This window comes from Anguilla anguilla, chromosome 6 (genome assembly GCF_013347855.1).
Source record: "Anguilla anguilla isolate fAngAng1 chromosome 6, fAngAng1.pri, whole genome shotgun sequence".
NCBI classification, from domain to species: Eukaryota; Metazoa; Chordata; class Actinopteri; order Anguilliformes; family Anguillidae; genus Anguilla; species Anguilla anguilla.
In genome coordinates this window covers 20,539,470-20,561,573 of record NC_049206.1, presented here as the reverse complement: position 1 = coordinate 20,561,573, position 22,104 = coordinate 20,539,470, and the positions used below count along the sequence as shown (strand labels likewise).

The window sequence follows — 22,104 nt, the reverse complement described above, 5'->3', positions numbered from 1 at the left end:
CACGTAGCGCAGCTTGGAGCAATTCGTCATTCACGCGTCTTAGATGTTTCAGCGTGTTAAAATGTCAGACAAACGCACTCAGAAGCTGACACACAGACACAAACAGACACACACACTCGTGCACACACACACATTCATACACACACACACACACACACACACACACACACACACACTCCCTTTCTCCCGCAATTAAATTTGCTTTAGTGACATGACAAAACAGTACATTTTGTATAGCCAAAGCATACAGTATTAAGAAACCATACATTTAACACTGAAAAATACTAAAAAAAAAAACAAATGAACAGTAACCACACATGAAAACAAGAACCTTTCTTAGATAGAGGAGTTAGAAATGCTAATGGAAAATAATCATTAATAAAGCACATAAACAATAAATCTAGATTAATGACAGTAATGATAAAAATGCTGATGATAACAAAAAATGATCATATAATAACGCATAATAAAGAAAACGAAATAAAAATCAATCACTATGGTAGTGATCAGGTGATCCGTGTCACTCACTGTCCTTAAGACATTGGCAGGCAGCTATGCATCCCCTCTCCTCTCCTTTTATTTTTTGGAAAAGTCAGTGTTCCAGAACTCCATTGCTTTCAACTGCTGATTGCTGCATCAGCATTAAAATGTTCAGTTAAGAACATTCTGAGCACATTTGTGATCTCACAACATTAGGGGTTAATAAAGCAAAGACATAAATCAGGATTTTCAAAAGTTTAATTCCCCCCCCCATCAAAGCGACCGCGTCTGCATGGTGTTTTATATCCACCCCGACGGGAACAAAAGGCCCGGGTCACAGGGGGGTCAGGGGGGTGAGGACAGAGGCGGCGTTTGAGCGAGGTTTTGGCTACAGAGCACTACTTTGTTGTACAAGCCCCAGTCTGCCCTCTCCGACTGACACCAGCCGCCCAGACTGGGCCTGGCCCTTCAGCCCCTGCCAGCTGACACATTTTACACCCTCTCTCCCGCCGCTGCGGAGGAAGTCGCACCGCCCGGAGCCGGCTGGGGGTGCCGAGGGGCGGGGGGCGGGGGGCGGGCAGGGGGGGGGCGTTCGCAGGGCAACGAGAGGGGGCCAAATTCAGCACGGTGCTGTGAAAGCCCCATCACTGCTCGGCCCCTCCCCACCCCCTGCTGTAAATTATAATCCCACACCTCCCCCCCCTTGCTCTCCCCCGCCCGCTCACCGCGTTTAGCGGCTACCCAGGCTAACTTCGGCGGCCCTGGGGATCGTTCCTCGCATCTCGCGACGCATCGGAGCAGATCTCCATCTCGCCATCACAAAAGCAGCCTCGCCGCTGCCTTTGAGCGACGTTCCCCCTCGCCCCCCCCCCCCCTCCCGCCACCCACCCACCCTCGAGACGCCCTCGGCCGCGTCGAGACCAGACGCGGCACGCCACCGCGCGGGGGACAGGCTGACCTCAGGCTGAACGAGAGGCCTTCGCTGATTACCGGGATGGAATGGGGATAATTTCAGAAGCCCCCCCCCCCGGCGCCCTAGATTAGACCAAGGGGCTGATGTAACCTCGCATTCGAACGGCAGTTAGGATTCAGAAGCTGACAGACGGAATGCGTAATTGCAGCGAGGGGAAGGCGCACGTCGTGAATGATAAGGTCATCTTCAACAGCCCAATTGGAGGGAGAAAAAAAAGGAGGAAAAAAAAAAAAGTCCACCGCATTCCGTTCATTAAGCTTTCATCGCAAACCAGAATTGGGATACCGGACTGGCGCATCACCCTGCTTTTCAAAACACAGGCCTTTTTTGTGCGAGTGTGTGCGAGTACGTGCCTGTGCGTGTGGGGCTCCCAAGGTTCGGTATTCCATCGTGACCAAGTCACTGCCGACTGTGGGCAAGCAGCCTGGCAGGACAGAGCGTAATTGTATGTCCAGGGAGGGAGGGAGGGAGGGAGGGATTCAGTTTTTTGGGATCATCCTCATCTCAGTGCACAGCAGCGCTTCCTCTGGTCAAGTGGACACTATAAACAGGCCAGCTGCGCGTCAAGCGTCCTGCTCCGATACGCTGACTGAGCGAAAAGTGGCGATGGGTGAGGTGGAGTTTTGGAGGACAGCTAGTGCTTTTCAGTGCTCTCTAGAACTCACGCAGCAGTCAGACAGAACCAAGTGTCTGACTCAGCATTACAAATCCGGAGAAAGACAGCACGCACCTGGAGGCTACCCAACATGCCAACGGGAATTGTGTGACTATAAGAGGTTATATTGACTTTTTAGAAGGAAATATTGCTTTATCCAGAAAATCTTTGGATATTGTCTGCAAAAAAACTACTAACTTGCCAAAAAGGCACCTGCTGGCTGTAACATAAGGGGTGCGATTCCTCGCTATCCTTCCTGTGAAAGTGGGAAGCGAGCAGCATGCTCTCTCACGACTCGACTGTCATATAAAAGAGGGAGGGGCTTAAGGGGCGTGCTGGAATGCATCTACTTCCAATACTGTTCCCTCTAATGGGAGGTCGTCCTGATCGGTGAGGTAGTCAGGAGGGCGGGTCCCCGGCCACCTTCGCTAACCCCGACCGCTCCCGTTTTATCTGACCCCCGAACCCCTCCCCGCTCCCCACCACAAATGGCTTCACAGCACATCCATTTTGCCACACCCATTCTCCAAAGTAACACGCACAAAAATGAAATGGCCCAGTGATGCGGCCAGATCACTAAATACTGGCAGCCTAACAAGCTTTAAAAGTGCATTTTCATCGGTTGCCGTAATGGGTCGACAGCAATGCGAATTCCACCGCCCGCTCAGACACAACAGGGTTATCGTGAAACGTAATCTCATAAATCCTCGCTGGAACTGTAAACAAGTTGTCAGGCAGAAACACCGCAGAACGGCTGACAAGTTTGTCGCGTTTTGTCATAAACGTCATCGAAAATTTACGCGAGAAACGGCGGAAGGGAAATCGCCAGCAACACTGAAGTTACGGACGGCCAGCCCGATTTTCTGACCGCTGACCACAACCACTGCTTTAGTCACATCTGGAAAAAAGCCCCCCCCCCCCCAAAAAAAAACATCAAATAAAGGCGGCACGTTCCCTTTGAAGGTCCACCAACACGGCTGCCGCGGGTTTAAAACCAAGCCCTGCAATTATTAACATCAGCTGTTTATCTCTCGTCATGCAACGAACGGCTCTCCGAATCATACCCTAAGGGAAAGATCTTCTCCTGTTACAAATCCCCCCCCCTCCCCGCCAATCAGATAAAAAAAACATCCAGCTGTAGACACGGGAGGGAGGACAAGCAGACAGCCCGGCCGATCGGATCAAGATGCATTACTAAATAAAGTAAAAGAAAAGCAAGTTCGAAAACGCGTTCAGCGGTGTCTGTGTGACAGAGACAGAAAACGAAGAAGACGCCCCTCTCCAGACAGGCTATACTGGGACGGAGCATTATGAAATCGAGTCTGACACACACTGCCACACTCCAGAATAACCAACAAACAAAAGACCGACGTACAGACGTACACAGTGGACAAGCAGCCAGACAGACGGAGCTCCGAGAGTAAAAAACAAAACAACAGCAAAGGGACAGAAACTGCATCAAGAAGTCTATTTCTGCAACGTTAAGGCAAAAAAAAGCACAAAATCTAAATATATGGAGACTCCGGCAAGTAAATATTTAATGGCAGAAGAATATTTGAATGATGATTCATTGTTTTAGGCTGGCTGAGCCTGGCAGCCGACGGAGGAGGAGCTGAGCAGGAGAGAGAGAGGGAGCGAGAGAGCCTTCAGCTGCACTGATACAGAGAAAAGCCACGTCAGCAGGAAACCAAGGCTGTCAGGGAACAGTCTGACTGTCTGGAGCAGGGAGAGACGGAGTGAGAGAGAGAGAGAGAGAGGGAGGGAGGGAGGGAGGAAGGTAGAGAGACGTGGAGAGGAGGGACTGCGAGAGAGCGAGGGAAGAAGGGGCAGGAGAGAGGAAAAGAGGAAGGGAATAAAAGACGAAGAGAGGGGAAGGGAATGAAATGGAGGGACTGAGAGGGGGAAAGCGGGAGAGGGGAACCGAATCCCCTTGCAGGGGGGATTCCTGCCGACGCAGGGAAAGTGGGCTGCCTAAATGAGGCAGCAAAAAAAACACGCTCTGGCGCTCCGGCATTGAACTCCCCCACCGGCGTTTCTGCAAGCCCTATCTAACACCCCAACCCCCCCCCTGCCCTCTTCCCCACCCTCCTGCTGCCCTTTCCCTTTTAGGAAAGCCTCCGTAGAGCTGCACTGGCCCTCCTGGGCAAGTGGGCGGGAAAATCTCCACCGCCCCCCAAGCCCCCCCCCACCACCCCCTCTCCTTCAGCCGGGAAGGAGGAGGAGGAGGAGGAGGAGGAATGAGCCATGAGCACCCAGGGCAACTTCACAAATACTGAGCACCCAGGGCAACTTCACAAATACTGAGCACCCAGGGCAACTTCACAAATACTGAGCACCCAGGGCAACTTCACAAATACTGAGCACCCACGGCAACTTCACAAATACTGAGCACCCAGGGCAACTTCACAAATACTGAGCACCCACGGCAACTTCACAAATACTGACCACCCAGGGCAACTTCACAAATACTGACCACCCAGGGCAACTTCACAAATACTGAGCACCCAAGGCAACTTCACAAATACTGAGCACCCAGGGCAACTTCACAAATACTGAGCACCCAGGGCAACTTCCTGAATACTGAGCACCCACGGCAACTTCACAAATACTGAGCACCCAGGGCAACTTCACAAATACTGACCACCCAGGGCAACTTCACGAATACTGAGCACCCAGGGCAACTTCACGAATACTGAGCACCCAAGGAAACTTCCTGAATACTCAGCACCCAGGGCAACTTCACAAATACTGAGCAACCAGGGCAACTTCACAAATACTGAGCACCCAGGGCAACTTCCTGAATACTGAGCACCCACGGCAACTTCACAAATACTGAGCACCCAAGGCAACTTCTTGCATACTGAGCACCCAGGGCAACTTCACAAACACTAAAACCCAGGGCCTCTTGCTAAGTACTGAAAACACAGGGCCTCTTCCCCAGGATGGAGCAAACAGGGAGGTTTCCCCCGCACTGAGTGTGTTATATGCTGCTAAAAGGAGGTCAAGTCACCACTGCCCCTTTCTCATAGCACAGCTGGAAGCGGGCTGACTTAGGGCCACTTCCCGTTCTGAATATTTTATTAGTCTGTGGTGCGGGCGGCGACCGACGCAGGTCGTGCTGCACACTGATGTGGCTGGCACTGACCTAAGCACACGCATCAGCTAGAAAGCTGTGCAGATGGTCAGAGAGGGGTGTAGTACGCTCACACCCATCAGCATTGACGCTGAAAACCGCAGAGATGCAGAGAAGGAGAGAGAAGCACACTGCCACAGTCCATTACAGGGACAACTAGAGCAGCATTAACATAATATTGCCCGTGTTTCTAATCTCTGGAAGACCAGGGCTGAACACACAAGCAAACATCACAATGTCATTCAAATACGATTTCATTTGCTGCGATGTCCTTCAGTGAGACACCGTTCCACCGATAAGCATTTTACGAATTGCACTATTGGCTGAAGGCGCTACACCGGATAGCTCTTGCGCTCCCTGTGCTTGCGGGTCAGAGCGAAATCATTTCACGGAGAGTGCGAACCGTCTCCTAAGCCTGCCCCAAACAAACATGGCGGGGCACGTTTTGTCCGCCGTGACCTCAATCGGGGGAGAAGTGGCGAAAAATTCGGCTGGCCGCCGGGCTCCGGATCGGCGCCGTCCGTGCACGCGAAACGAGGGCCAGCCCTGGGGGGCGTTTACCCCGCCCCGGTCCGGTCCCTGCAAGCATCAGCTTTCCCTGCCTGAGATCCAGTCAAAACACAGCCTGGCTACGACCGCCACGGAAGGGGGCGGGGACGGCGCGCGGAGCACGTAGCCCCGGAAACGCCGGCCACACCAGGGGGCGCAATTTAGGAGCGGGGGGGGGGGGAAGGGGCAGTGTCTGCGCTTTCATCCGCTGCCGGGCCTCGTCTGGAACGCCGAGGGGCGGCGGCCGGGTTCGAGGCCGCCGCCTCCCGCCCGCCCGCCTGCCGCCAGGCAACCTAACGCCCGCCAGGCCGCCGCTGTCCCCGCTCCAGACGCACTCTCTCACCCCGCGAAGCGTTCTCGCCATTTGAACGCCGGCCAGTAGATGGAGGAGGAATTTCTGGTCCGGGGCTGGGAGAAGGAGGAGGAGGAGGAGGGAGGAGAAAAAGGGATGGGCTTTCTTTTCTTTCTTTTTTTTCCCCTCCCCCTGCTGTTTTCTTTTTTTTCCTTCCCTCCACGGCCCGGCGCCGAGGCCAAGTGAAACAGCGACGCAGGAATATTCAGCAGACCCGACGGCACGAGCGGCCTTTCAGGAGGGCCTGGCCAGTCACAGGGGCCCTTGTTCGGGAATGACCCGCACCCGGCGCGAGTTTCCTTCTGAACTCGCGTCCCGCGTCCAGAGCGAGGGGGGGGGGGGAAACAAAACGGCTCTCAACCTCCTAAGTACCGACATATTTTTCCTCCACTGAAAAACTGCTCCTATGCAACAAGCAGACCTTTATGTTGCCAATGTCCGTGTGTCCAAATTTCGTTTGATTTGTTTGCTAAATAAAAAATACTTCATGTTGGAAACCCGGTGAAATCCACCGATGAGGCAATGGGATTTCAAGGGCGGGAAAAAATATGAATTTGATTAATGAGTTAAGAATTTCTAATGCGTTAAATTTGAAACACTGTGTAAATGTGCAGCCACTCTCAACAGAGTTCTCTCTCAGTGCAGTAGTCTGAGCATGCTCAGTCTGAACCAGGTCCCAGGGCTCCACTGGAGTTCTGGCAACTTTCTTAAGCCTTCAACAGGCAGTCTGACTGACACTTGCTTTCAAACACACATGAACACAGAAAAACTAAGATGGATATGAACAACCATACTCACAAATGCATGTACACACACATATACGCACATACACACACTCTTGTGCCACTTGCTGTTCCCCTCTCTCATCCATACAAAAAAAGAAATAAGTCACTCACACACACGTCAACACTGACACACAAGTGGACAGACAGATCAATAAGTCACTCAACCAACCAATTAATGAATCCTTCAATCAATGCAACACTGTTCGATGCTGACGAACCAGTGCCTGTGGAATGTTTTATACACAGGAGGTGCAAATATCAAAATCTGAAAAATCTGCTGCTGCGTGAAAAACGCAGGGAGACAGACAGGGCCATTCTGCAGGAATGCAAGGTAATTAGCGACGTTACTTCATCTTTCGGTTGCAAGCCTCAACTCAGAGGCGTTCCACAACGATGAAGCGCAGCTCACGTCAAATTATTAGCGAGCCGCTAGCGAACGGCAAATAGCAACTAGACAGGCCGCTGAAAGCGTTAAGCTACAGCAACTCCAGCAGGAACCTGAAAACCATCTCAAATAAAGAGTTCTTTCAGTATACAGACTCAGAGCAATTCAGCCTGCGATGATTATCCCCTAAAGCAAAGATAACTGCAGCAAGTCGTTTGCTTATGCTCTCGTTAAAATAATATCATAACCTCAAATAAATCATTCATGTTTGTGTGATCATTTCAGTAAATGTCTATGTATAATTTACTATCAACTTGCCAATTTCATTTTTACACATAATCAACATTATATTTTTAACAGGCTCCTGGAAACAGTGATCACAGAGGGGGGGGAGCAGTCAGAGAAGGACTACCAAAATAAGCAAGAACATGAAAACTTCTTGGCTAAAAATCCCTCTTTATGTAACAGTAGGAGATAAGTTTTTTTTATCATTTTCCATTTTTCCAGGTCCTAGCCATAGCTCAGATTTTATGAAGCTAAAATGACTTTTTTACATTGGTATGAAAAATATACACTGTCTGAATCGTAAACAACACTTTGAATTCTTTCAAGCTCATCTTTTCGTACTTGTGAGGAAAAAAACAGAAAATAGGATGATTTGTATGAAAATGGGAAAGAGGTAGCCTAACTACATAGCACACACGTGCACACAGGCGCACACACAAACATGTACACACGCACACACAAACATGTACACACGCACACACACACACACACACACACACAGTCAGCAGGGTATTGGCAGCACACACTCCAGGCCTTGTGTTCTACAAAGCCGTAGCTGAGGACAGGAGCCGGCAGATTAAAGGCCAGTGCTGCTCAGTATCTCGCATCAGAACAATAGCCGAGGGTGTTATTTATGTCTGTGTGATCCTCTCAGTCCGCAATGCTCAACAATGCCCTTCTATTGCCAAAGGCCCGCGATCCTCCGGGAACAGAGATGGCCGTCTCCCAAGGTTAGCGTGGCCAAAGCGGACGGCTCCACCTCCGTCCTGAGACTCAGAGGTTTACAGGGAAGGTCTGCGTCTGCCACTACAGGCCAAACACGTAGTAAAGAAATTAACAGAGGCTTCTTCTTGCCTGCTACAAAGGTAACAAGGACATTTTTTACAGAAGACGTAAGCTGTGTTTTGTTTGATTTGTCGTTTAGTGGCAATAGTTTTTTTTTTGTCCAGAAAGAACGAACTCTGCAGACGACCAGCTGGTAAGAACAGAGAACCGGTGATGAAAGTACATATAAAAAGAGTAGCATACTATTCTTGTACAACAGTTCTATGGTGCTGCAGGAGGGAAATTAGAGTACGAAGCACGCCAGAGAAATGTTAAGCCATAACCATTAAAGAGGAACGTGTCACGAGACGCACACCCATAAATAGAGACACCGCCAGAAAATATAAACACACAAGGACACAGCAATACTGTCTGGCTGCTACTGCACCTACTCGAATTAGTCATTATTGGGAACAGATTTACAAACCCCTTGAGAATGAAACTGTGGATACTGTAAACTGTGAAAAATAAGCACACATACAAAACTGTGGGGGGGGGGTGGGGGGCAGTTGGTGTAAATAACTACATATTGGCTGGATACATTTTGTGAAAAATGCGCAAACTGATTCAATGTGACATTTATGACAGAAAAACAAATAGCTGATTCTATCGAAAATGCTTTGTCTACTTCTCTCCCTTGGGACGACATTTCCTTTCCTTTCAGTCAATTACGGAGGCTTCATTCTACACCGCCCAGACCCAGTTTGCTAGTTCTATTGAAAGAATATGATCCACTTGAAAGAACATGCACAGTCCTAGTATAGATATATTCCGCAAGTTTCCTGGAAGATATATAGCACAAGTTTCCCGAAAGCAAAAGCGTTTAAAAATACCATCAGACCCAAATGAAACCTCTACTACCATAGAGACAAATCGCAAATCGCATTTTGCGCAGGCTGCCAGTGATGCGATTTGGTGCGCTGCAGCTAAATTACTGTTTGCACGGAGAATGTGTCCCCCTCAGCAAAACATGCAATTAGAACGAACGAAGCGCTCCTCTCACGCTCGTCTCTCGGAAAAAAGACAATGAAATCCGCAAAATTACATATAAACAATATAAATGTGTCAGGTTCCCCTCCCCCCAGCCGGGGCGAAAGGAATATTTCTCATCGTCGGGTGACGGAGGGATGAAGGAGCGTTGAGAAACGGCACGAGGCTTCATTACGTGCTGAACACGCGGGACCCCGTGCTCAGTAACGCACTGCTGCTTGGGAGCTCTCTGCAGCTCTTCGAACGCTCAGGCGTTCCTAAAGGCGTCGTACGATTCGCGTCACCACGTGCGGCGGCTCTGCGGTTTAACTGTTAGGGAACTGGAGGCCGCGGGTTCGATTCCCAAGCAAGGCACTGCTGTACCCGTGAGCAAGGTGCTCGACCTGAATTGCTTCAGTATATATCCAGCTCTATAAACGGATACTATGGAACAATGCTAAAGTTGTGCGAGCCGTTCTGGAAAAAAGAGTGTCTGCTAAATGCTTGCAATATAACATGCATGGCATAGCATAGATGGCACAAACAGAATTCCAGACGGGAAGCCACACCTAAGAGCTCAGAGAACACTGGTGCACAACATTCTACACACTCCACGTGGATACCATGCCCCTCTGGTTACTATATTCAAAGGATCTTTGTAAAAAATGTGCTGTACATTTCTAATTTGATCATGGGAAAATAAAGCATTGAGCCTAATACAAAAAAACTAGCCTACATCACGGAAAATGCATCCAAACCACTTGGAGTTCCCCAAGCAATACATCCAAGAGCTACAAGGGGTTTCAATATTCCAGTATATGAGCTAATGGCAGTGAGCTACATGGCCAAGTGGAACAAATCCCAAGAATCGGCCATTTTTAAAACTGGTCCAAAAAACGAAATAAAACTAAATGGAAATAGGACGGCAAAGAGATCGCTCCGTGGGGAGGAGACGTTTCCCAAACATCCTGCACGGGGGGAAAAAAAAAAACCTACCGCCTTTATCAGCACAAAAGAGAAAGAAAAGAAAAAAGAAAGCAAATCGCCAACATCTGTCTGAATGCGGGTGACATGAAAGGGCTTCTCGCTTGATAAACCCGACGAGCGCTGACCAGATGATGCAAACAGGAAGTGGCGAACATCTGGCCGGGAGAACCACATGAATGGCGCCGAGCACCGGAGCCCTCCATTACCGCCGCGTCCGCGGCGAATACCTTAGCGTGGCGGAGATGAAACACACCTCGGGGGGCGGGGTTTAGGTTACCTGCCTTTTCGACTGGACCGGTGATTCTCCTTCTGAAGCTGCCTGTGCCTTAACTTAGAGGTGCAGAAACAAAAGGCTTCTTTGCTGATCTCCCATTGAAATGTCCACACCAGCTCTGCAAACATCACGCGTCTCCCCTTTCAAACTGTAATGGTGTAAAGGCAGCTGGAGCACTTCAATGAAACCGAAAACTCAGGGAAATTGTCTGGTTGGAAATTTTCTAACTGGCCTCAGGCAAACTACTGGTGGTCTGGAAGTTGGCTAGCATTATAATAGGAATATGCCATTTTTCCGGTTCCAGTATTTATATTTAATTTCACATTTCAAAGGGGCGGCAGAAGATTCCTATTGGCATTGATCAAATATTTTCGCAGTTTCAGACACAAGCATGCAAATTTTCTTCACAAATAAAAAAAACGGCGGGGGCAAATTGCAAATATTGCCCGCGGCTAGTGCAAACGTGCAAACAACAAACACAGCCTGCCCCCCTCTTTGATGCAAGTGTGGGAAAACGGGAGAGCATTCCTCCACGGCGAGCGAAGGACGGCGGGGCGGGGCTGCTAAACCCTCAGCTAAAGAGGGTCGCCCTGTTTAAACACGGCAGAGATTACGGCTCCCGGCTTCCACTCTAATTAGCACGCAGATACAACAGGCCGGGGGGCGAGTGTAAACACAGGCCCCGGGCCCCGGGCCCCGTCCCGTCCCGTCCAGCGCCCGCGAGCTGCCCCTCGGGCCGGGACGGGGGGCTTCCATGCTCGCGCTGGTGGGGTGGTAGGGGTGGGGGGGGTGGGGGTGGGGGGGGGGGTGACCGGGACGAGTGGGAACCGTGGGTGATCAAAATGGAGCGGAGGGGGTGTCGCTGGGCCCAGGCTGGGAAACCTACACAGGGGCTCAAAGGGGGGGGTGGGGGGGTAGAATCAGGCTGAGATAATAGTCTGAGAGAAGCCCCCGTGAGTCCGCCTGAGGAACGGAGAGTTTTTTTTAAAAATTTGTTTACAATCAGCCGTTTAGAGAAGGCTCCTATCTAGACGGGCTTTCGAAGCACGTGCAAAAAGGTCGGAGCGGGTACAGAAAATCTCCGCCGCGCACAAACTACACACCGACGAACCCGACGCGTTCTGCTGACACGATGCTCGATGTTTCAAGTGATCAGGGAACTGAGGACAAAAAGCGTTTTTGTGTTTTTCACATTTCGCTGCACTCGTTGACCCGAAGGACGAATCGTGTCGTTGTACCGCAGGGGAGCGGGTCATTGGGTCGCCGTTGGTTACCAGATCATTTCGACCCACTCGGTCTCCACCAAATCACACGATACGTATCATTAAAAAGTTAAACGTTTCATATTTTACTGAATTTATTGTTCATTTTGGCATTCGTGAGTAATGAGACACAAAAATGGTTTCTTGTGTGTTCTGCTCAAACTCAAGTAAAAAAAATTCTAAAACATTTATAGAGACTTAAAACCTCCGCAAACCTCAAGCAATATAGATCGCTTATTCCTTTCCGGCATCATGTCAAGTGCAGGTAAAAAAGTTTTTTAAAATACATAATTATCTGAACTAAAACAGAATCTAAATAAAAATCTTTTTTGACCAAATATCACCCCTGCCAACCCCAGCTAGTTGAGGTCTCACAGAGAGAGTTCTGCTCTGCACTGTGCAAAAGCCAACAGGCCAAGACCTAAACAGCAGTTACTTTATATAAAATCTTAAATCCAGGGTACTGCCTTGAGGTTAGGATAATGACAAAGAGGCTCCTTTCTTAAAAGCCGTTTCTGTTCGCCTACAGGATGCCTGCCTCAGCGGTCTTCGCTGCAGACTCCAACCCGGTGACCTTCAGCATACACATGCCTGCTTGCAGTCAGTGCGTTTGTACGACACATACACGAATGAACCTGGATGCAAGTTTGATTGAGAAGGCAGTTGCTTGAGGGGGAAATTAGTGTAACAACTAGTCAAATGGTTTTAGCTATCAGCCTTATGCGCAGACATTCATTAATGAATCTGTAAAAAACAAAGCACAATGGATTTACCCTGAGAGGGGTATTTCCAGTGGAAAACGTGGCTCTGTGTGGTTTAGGAGGCCTATGAAACCCTACCGGGATAAAACACTGTACCTTGCTTGTGTCAGCATACCCTGAAGCTATTTTTTCCTTATTAAATTACAGCAGTTGACATTGACTAACAAGGGGAGTGTGTGTGTGTGTGTGTGTGTGTGTTTGTGTGTGTGAGCGTGTGTGTGCCTGTGTATGTGTAAACAATACAAGGTGTAAACATCCAGGTATGAATATTTTAGTCCCAAATTAATTTTTAGATTTAATAGTGCATTCATAAAACATTTTTTAAAATTCCACGTGCGTGCATTCTTCTCCTGCCCAGGACACAACAGCAGTTTTTCCAGGCATCTTTTAACAGACGTCAGACAGTTTGGGTCATTCGAAATCAGAAGCGGAAGCCATTCCCCACAAATCCACTGATGCCCTGAACCCTTATCGGACCCGTGTTTTGCAGTTGCTCCAGTGACCTTCGATATGCACTTATTGTACGTCGCTTTGGATAAAAGCGTCTGCCAAACAAATGTAATGTAAGGTAATGTAATGTAACCCGTCGAATGGAAGCGGGTGGGGTCGAGTTCTGTGTCCCCTGCTTCTCTGAGCCCGGCATGTTCCATGGGCCAGGCCAGCTGGTGGCAGGGTGCAGAACCATACGGCCCCGCCCTGGTCCTCTTTAACTCCGGGAGGACGGAGAAACAGCCACGGGCCCTGTGTTATTCTTCCCTCCAGACTAAAGCAAACACTGCTGCGGACAGAACTTTCAGAGGCATTCCAGCCGGTCGGACCCTTATCCCAACAACAAGCCTTTCGGGGGGCAAGCGGGATGTCAGAGTGCACCTAGGGGTTTCGACTGGAAAATCTATCGGTAGTTTCCCTTATAGTAACCAGCTAAACGTGTACATACGCATTTTGTGGCATAAAATAAGTGAACACGACCAGCTGTTATAAAACCCAACAGAGGGTGTAGCAGGTCATCCAGTACGCGTCATGCCTCAGTAGCCCTAACAACGAATCTGACTGCGGAAAGCGCGGAGGGCCAATCAAAACCTTTACCTTTGTTTTACTCTCTCATCAAGCAGCTCTTGAGGACTGAGCTCGGAGCGTTCATCTAGACCAGCGCCCCCAGGTTCTGAGCGCTGCAGTGCAAACAATGACCCGAGACCAGAAGTCGAGAACCCAAGCCACGCCGATTGACCGTAACATCAGTTCCCCGTCATGTTCCATTCTGGCTTTTAGCGAGATCATCGCCGCCTGCAAACAAAGATTCTGTTCAGGGCCCCGGAGTGCGCTCCCTTACATGACCCCGAGTGCGGCTGCGACCAGAGAAATGTGCCAAATTTGATGTGGCAGCTAACAAGCTGTTGGCTCCCGTGACTGCGAGTTTAGCCACGGACGACAGTCCTCGGAAACCTAAAAGTGCAGAGAGGTCGGGCCCACGGGCTTGGCAGCGGTGGAGTTTACTGCCCTCTTTGGCACACATGACCCTCCTCTTTATGCCACTAATTAGAGTCTCTAAAGACCGCCTTGGCCGGATGTCCCCCCCCCCCCCCCCACCCCACCGGCGCCCATATCTCCGCTCTTGGCACGGTGGCTTAGGGACTTTACAGGTAGTCTCAGGAATGCCCCTGGGGAGGAGGACGGGGAGCCGGAGGCCCCCTCCACCGCACCCCCCCCACCCCCCACCCCGCCTGTGCCGCAGGGCCTCAGATGGTCCGAGAGAGTGGGAGGCAACAGCCAGAGGAAGATTGGTGCACTCTCTTCAAAGCATTCCATAGCCCTGCCTGTCCCTGCCAGCGAATCACTGGTGTTAACTCTTCCTTCAACGGCTCTCTCTCTCTCTCACACACACACACACACACACACACACACATTAAATCACTTTCCGTCTTTAAAAGCAGGGCCTGTCGTCATCACTCTACCCCCCAAAGTCACACCAGATGATGAAGGTGGAGGAAGGCCCCTGGGGGTGGGGGGGGGGGAGGGGGGACCACATGAAAAGCACAGCGGGGGACGAAGAGAGCATTACCACCAGCGCGAGCTCTTCAGCAGAGCCACGTCTCTCAACACTGCCACACACACACACCACACACACACACACAGCCAAATAAAAAGAGGGACCCAGCATGCATTAAACCCCACACGCCAACCCCAGGAAAAACCACACACAGATATTCCGCAGCGCAAAGATGGCTTGAAGGGCCTGGTCGCGAAGGGAAGCTTCGTCCTCGCAGCCGGACGGCCATCTGCACACAATCTTCCCTCGCACCCTGATCGATCCGGTTCCCATTCTCAAAATCACACCTCTCACAGTTCTGAGAGCCTATTCAATAACCGGATGCAAATGAACCGTCCTGTTTTTCGCCAGCTAGTCTGCTCCCAAGAAAAGCGACATATGCAATGTTTGTCTCCTGTCTGCAAACCCGGAACACGTCTGTTGTTTCTTACATAGTAGAGATATCAGCGTACCAAATGGCCAACGGAAGCTCGATCTCCAGTGGAAAAGATGTTTAAATTTGAAAGATAAACAGGGTGACGAAGTGCCCTCTCTCCTCCAGCCTTGAAAATAAATATTTGTCCTGTAGCTTTACATAGTTAAAAACAAACATTGGACTTCTGATAAATGCAACAAAGTGGGCCTTGCATAAACAGAACGCTAAAGTTAGCAGGAATTCAATTTCGGGTTACTGAAGTGAACACAACAAAGCAAATGTTTCTCATTACAAAACTGTCCAGTTTATTCAGAATAATACACAGGTCTTAACATGTCTAGGGCTGTTCTGTTTAAAAATATTGGTGGTATAGGGTGGAATTCAGGAAGAGATTGATAGCAATCACATTTTGTATTTGCCATCACTTACAGTAATTACAAATATATATACTATATATATATATATATATATATAAAAGCAATTCAGGCAAGAAACTTCTCACCTGGGATTTGAACCAGCAATAAACTGCCTAAACTGCCAATACTTTAAACTACTTCAGGTAGCAAAACATCACGATGCATGCATCAATCAATCAATCAATCAATAGGCTCAAACAGAGCTCACGTAATGAAGGCACCAGATGTTAGCAGGGCCACATAATACCTTCCCTTTGAAGTTCATTATCTACAGAGCTACACCACAGCTTAAACACATAGGAACAAAGCAGCAAACCTCTCCTCCTCCCCTGGCTCCTGCTGTCCACACACACAGGAGGGATTTTTCCGTTCAGACCGCTGCGTAAAAAAAAGGCTTTCGCCGCAATTTTTCGTCGCTCAAAATCAAATTACACGCAAGCCCCGCGTTTCCGTTTAGCTGTAAAAACAACATGGATACGCGAAGCGGGGGCGCGCGCGCTCGCATTTCACGGTAACTCGACGCGCCGCGTAATCGCTCGCCGAGCCCCGAGAGCGCCCGGGTGCTGATCCAGAGGGCCGCTCGCCGTGCGGCCGCAGCGCCGCTCGCTCCCTCGCACAAAGCGGTCCATTCATGCCGCGACTCCGACTGCCGCGAGCCTCTGGAAATTTCTATCGGGCTTTAATCTCATTTAATGTGGTGGAGGGCTACAGTTGCAGCGGAGGATCCGTCAAATTGGTTTGATCTTTCAGGCCGAGGGGAAAAGGCCCCGCGCCCAAAATCCAGTGCCTTGGCGGGGTTTTTGATGATGTCACCGAACGAAACTCGGAAAAGAAACACAGGAGGAAACCAAGGGGGAGGGAAGGAGGGGCACGTTGTTTTGACATACCTTGAATGCACTGCAGAGATCCATCTTCTGCCCGTATGGTAAACGTTTCTCCCGGGTTGACTTGAACCAGGATGACCTGTAGGAGGAGAGGGACCATCAATCAGGTGACTAAAAAGAGTGGGGGGGGGGGGGGGGGGGGCATTAACACAGCTGAGACCCACGTCACTGCAGCATCTCAACGACCAAACGGAGGAACCAGAAATTTAACCGACAATTTTCAGGGGACAGGACCTAAAAGTGACCAGAACAAGAGCTCTCCCTGCCCCATAAACGCAACCGTTAGGACTGTACGAAACAGGAAAAGTTTGAGGCTTCTGACACAATTCACAGTCATCTCCGGTCGGTTTCCCTGCACGTCTGAACAAAGCCCACCACGTCCTTGCCTTGACGGGCGACACAAAGACGTTCTTGTAGTTCGGTTCACAACAGTTCTTCTGTGGTCGTTGAAAGCGATTAAATTTTCCGGGCTTTTCTAAATATGCGCAGAAAGGAACAAAAACAGCCTTATTTTCACACACCTCAGCCTGTCTACGAAGCCCCCGGGCTCACGACTCACGACCACAAGACGACACCCGCATCGTCCTATCGCGTTGACACCCTCACCTTTCCCAGCAACTGGGAATAAAACCACTTAAGAGTGGCCCTGCTCGCACAGAAGGGTCCGCGGAGCGACGCGCAGATCCTTACCGCCATGTCCTCAGAGCACACGTTGTTGACGGTGTATATCTGCTGGTATATGTGGAAAAGTTGCGCGGCCATTGCGGAGGGCTGTGCGAAAAGCTCTACAGGTGCGCTGCGATCGTCTCTGCCACCATTCCCCCGATGGCCGCGTCGCTCGCAGTCCTCCCCATCTCAGCGCTCCAGAGCCAAGCCAGCCAACTACTTCCTGCAGAACTGTCTGCTGCCGGGGGTTGCTATGGGAACCTGAACGTGTTCTACAGAGTCAGGCCAGGTTTAAAGAAGAAGGTTGAGAAAGGGAGGTGTGTGGGGGGGGGGGGGGAGCGGAAAAAAAAATTCCTACAGCATAGGCACCGGTTCCTTCCGTCAGACACATGCTGTCTCGAAATTGCCACTCCTCCGCACGCCCCCCCCCCCACCACCTCAACCCAACCCAACCCACCGCACCGACCCCCCACCCCCTCGACCTCACAAATCTCTGACATGGTGCCCAGCTCCTCAGAGACAGATACGAAGAGGAAGCGGGCGACATCATTTCCTGTCAGCTCCAGCCCTGCGGATATTTGTGGTTTTGACTTGAACGGGGGCCGGGGCCGGCAGCGGAAAAGCAAGGCTACAGTCAGCAGGGGGAGGAGGAGCAGGGCCTCCAGTTCAAGTGGCGGCTGAAGCAGACGGCAACAAAGTCGTCTGGGCGCGCGCCCCGTTTGGAGGACAGGTTGGGCGGTGGCGGCGGCGGCGGCAGGCATCCCTTAACGGCGGCAGACCTTTCTCCTTCGGACGCTATCTCGCGCCGCGACGGGCCGAGGTCGCCATCGACCGCTCCCGGCATCGCGCGGAACGCGCCGCGTTCAGCTTCGCTTCAGGGCTCAAAGAGCACCGCTCTCATTTAAAGCGATACGGACTGGCTGGAGCTCAGATACACCTGATCTGCTGATCGGATGGGGAATTGAAGAAAAAGCCTGCATTTCCTAGAGTCCATCCCATAAACTGAAGGTACTTTTTGCAATCTTTGCTGGGCGTATGATAACACCATAAAAAGGCCTGCTCATAAGATGTACAGACTCGGGGGAACTCTCCGAGCACAACAATTGAATGAGGGGAGAGAAAATATTCAAATTCAACCGTTAAGCTTTCCGAATTTGAGCCTCGGTGGAAAGCCTGGACCTGCCCCACCCTCACCCCCATTCCCACAATCCCCTGCTCACCTGTTGCGATCCATCCCCGTTAACCATGTGCGGCATCATGGGAACCTCTCCGTTCAGTAAGGGCGGAGGCAGGTCCAGTGGTATCTGGTCTGTCATCATCATTGTGACGTACATTCATGGAGAACTTTCCTGGACTGCCTTTCTGGAAGAGAAGGAGAGTTCGAATTGAATGAAGCTGAACTGAGAGAGTAAGGGTTAGAGAGAAAGGGAGAGACAGGCATTCTCCTGTTACAACCATAACGTACTAACACAGATTTATTTACATACTCAAAGTTAAACAGAAAACTAGCAGTTCAGAACTTCCTTTGACATAGGGATGAACTATTAACATACCATAAAGCAGCTCAGAATATTAAAGGGCCTAGATTGGAACATCTGTAACCTCAGAAAGAATCTTTGTTAACGCTTCGCTGCTCACAGAACTCGAAACATACAGTTTGAAATGATAAGATCACAAATATATTTAGGTCCTGTGCGTGGGAAAACAAAATCTTCTCTTCGGGTCGAGGGTAAAAAAAAATTTTTTTTTTTAAAACTCAATAAATTAAACCGGTCGCAGACTCTCGTGTTTCGAAACACCTAAAAGCCATCCAGGTTCTCAGCTGAAAGTTCCTTTGGGAGAAAGCGAGCCACGAAATATCAGACCACAGATCCGAGCGTCGCACGGACGACTGACTCCAGTCTTCTACTGCTCCACTGAGCGTACTCTGGTAGTGTTATTTTTTTTGCCACTGGCTTCTTGGACATGACTCCGTAATGAAGTGCTGAGCGTCCTTCGTCCCTGAAGAGGAGAGGCTGAGTCACGGGCTGAGGCCCAGACGTCATTAGCAGCTCCTCAACAGCTGTCACTGAGACGGACCCCTTCAGAAGGGAAGGCAACGGTCCGTTCTCTCTCTCACGAAAATAAAACATTAGCAGTTTCATAACCGCCGCTTTGTGTGACTCATGTTTTTTTGGAGCCAGGCCCGCGAGAAGCTTTCGGCCGGACGCGCCAGGCGGAGGTCCGCAAATAGATTTGCGCGCTCCTGTCAGCGTGCGTTCGATCAAACACCTCACCGGAGGTTCGATGTTCACACGAGTCTGCCCACAGCGCTGCGTGCGCGTTTCAGACCGAAGGTGGGATCGCTGCGCGGAGGCAGGAAGCGGCTTTAACGGAAAACGAGCGGCGCGGGGCAGGAGGGGTCACACGGCGGGCCCAACGGCACTCTCAAGGGGACACGTGGGGCACCGCCGAGAAGAGAGCCGGTGGAGGAACACGACGATCCCACTGTTCCGCCAGGCATTAAAACGGACGCCGCTTTGCTGGCAAATGCGACAGGGCTGTTAACCCCATCCCTGTGACACCACGTGACTGTGGGTAAGGAGGCAGGCAGGTAGCTAAGAGGATGTGGGTTTAGGCAGTGATGCAGCAATTTCCTTGAAGGCACCAAAGCAGGTTCTCCACATATAGAACGACGTGTAACGATCTGCAAAGTATGCGAGGTCTGCTAGGGAAATGTATGCATAACAGCAATAACCATACATAAAGAAATAGTTAAGAAATAATTATGAGGTTTAAGCACAATTAAACAGCTGCAAATGGTAAGAAAGATAAAAAAAAATACTGTGGACAAGCATCGCTTTACACTAGACACTAGACACTAAAGCTATAAAACGATGAGTGAATCTGAAAATACACATTGAACCTTGGACATTGTGGGCTGAATGCAGCAGCCCACATTAAGACATTGGAAGAACAGATCAAAGCATCAACTGCAAATGAACAATAGTGAAAAAGAGAACAGCCTTTCCACGTAAACCAATACTGACAGCCTCCAGTGGGGCAATATTAAGCAGTCGCGACTTCGCATAGTAGCTTATGGGTTCCTGACATTTTCATGTGAGATACCTGCATCTCAGTCAGATTAACATTGCGTAATTTAATTGGATAAACATGTTTTCTGAGTAGCATTGACTACATAGCTACGGTTCATTACTGTTCAGGAAACAGTGCACATCACCAAATTAAGACTTTAACTTCATTTTTGTTCAAATGTTTTTAATGTTAAAAAATCATGTTCTAATGTTATGATGTTCAGTAGGTTTGTCCATGTTTATAATCCCCAATTCAGAGAATCACGCACAAGAGAAGCCAACAGAGGTGAGGGCATAAACTCTGCGTAACTAGAGTTATGGATTGGGATAACCACTAAGCCAGTATTGACAAGGGAGGCCAGGGTGACCACGGCACATCGCGCCGGTATACCCAGCCCGCAGCTAACTGCCACATCACCACCCACTAAATAATTACCGGACAGAACAGGAGAGGGGGACCGAGAGAAAGAGAGAGAGAGAGTCGTTCCTGCTCTTGGGGGGTTTATTGCTCTGTTTTCTTTAGAGAGGAGGATACGAGCTCGCCGGTCACTGGGAAGCCTCCCCCTGCCCTGCGGGCTTCCCAAACCCCGGCCCGTTTGAGTGCCGCAGATGAAAGGGGGCCGAGAGGGGCCCCCGGGGGGTCGCTGCGGACCCGGGTCTCTCAACTTCCTCACTCGGCCCCTTTCCCTTCCTTCCTGATCTGCCTTTTCACCCCCCCCCCGCCCCGTGTCCTCCACATTGCGCTCCATATGGTTTTCCCCTCCCTCCATCTTTCTCTCTATCCATCTTCACATTACTCCTCACATTTTTCTTTCACGGAGTTTATGTATCTTTCTCTCCCCCGACCCCCCCCCCCCCCTTTACAGGTAGGGAGTAAAAGAAAGATCCCTTTGATCTCCTACAGTAAGGATCATTAAGGGTTAACAGGTACAGACTGATGCAGACAGCCGTCAGCCAGATCCTTCCTTTGGTCAGAAGCCATCAATCAACGCAGGACGAGCGCGTTCCAAAAAACACTGCAGCTTCGCCTCCGCCCCGCCCAGTAATCCCAGCTCAGACACACATGTTCCCAATCCAACGCCGCCGCCGCCCCTAGGGGGGGACGTTCCGCGGATCACCCAGAGCGACATCCGAGTCGTCCCACCGAGCGGGCAGCGTCTCAGGGCAGGGCGCAATCACACAGAACTTCCCCCCCCCCCCCCCCTTGATTGGAAACCAGGGCTCATTAGGTTTCCATACCCGGGTCATCCTGGCGTAGCAGGTAAGGCACCTTCGGGGGTTTACATTCCCAGGGTGCTCCTGCACTTCTGGGTCAAGGCGTCCCTCGCTTGAATGGCCACAGAATACGGAGAGCCCCCTAAGCCAAACGTTCACCAGGAACGTAACCCGACCCGAGAGGAGCCGGCCCGTCTCTTTCCCTCATCCAGCATTGTTCCGGAGCGGCAAAGCAGCCTCTTTTTCTCCCCCGGCCAATCTGGGCGCATTCCTCATGCCGGCGCCTCTCTGGTTACAGCCCGCTACACTTCAGCCGGAGGAAGAGAAGTCCCCCTCCTTTTGTAGGGGAGCGAGTTTGAGAGAGAGAGAGAGAGAGAGAGAGAGAGAGAGAGCCATTATGGCGAGGCGGGGTGGGTGGCGGATCGCGTATCGCCCGCTATAGACGCTATTTATCCACTTGCCCTTCTCGTCTCTCAGCCCTTTTCTCTTCACGCACGGAACGATCTGAATGAACGATCAAATGTGACCCGCGCGGTGAAAAACCGGTAAAGCTAGCCTTTCTGAATCCAATTTCAATTCTGATTCAGATCTCGTCTCGGCCCGGCCCAGTCAAACCACTGCCCTCAAGAGTTCACGAAGGGTGAGGCGAGGGTGATCCCAGGACCTTCCCCGGTAGGGGAGGGGCGGGGGCCGGGGTGAAAGCGGGTCAGCT

At 50.6% G+C, this 22,104-nt stretch overlaps 1 protein-coding gene across 3 annotated transcripts in view; it reads right to left on the bottom strand.

Moving 5' to 3' along the window:
* Positions 1-22,104, bottom strand: part of fndc3ba (fibronectin type III domain containing 3Ba) — a 148,529-nt gene that overhangs the window by 95,807 nt on the left and 30,618 nt on the right. The window contains exons 2-3 of one of the 3 annotated variants that reach the window (XM_035422631.1): positions 18,324-18,465; positions 16,441-16,516 (exon numbers count right to left, since the gene is read on the bottom strand). In XM_035422631.1, coding sequence (XP_035278522.1) covers positions 16,441-16,516; positions 18,324-18,437 — 190 coding nt within the window. In that variant the 5' untranslated portion in view covers positions 18,438-18,465. Of the gene's footprint in view, positions 1-16,440; positions 16,517-17,127; positions 17,285-18,323; positions 18,466-22,104 lie in introns of those variants that run through there. The other 2 variants (XM_035422632.1, XM_035422633.1) reach the window with 2 other exon arrangements.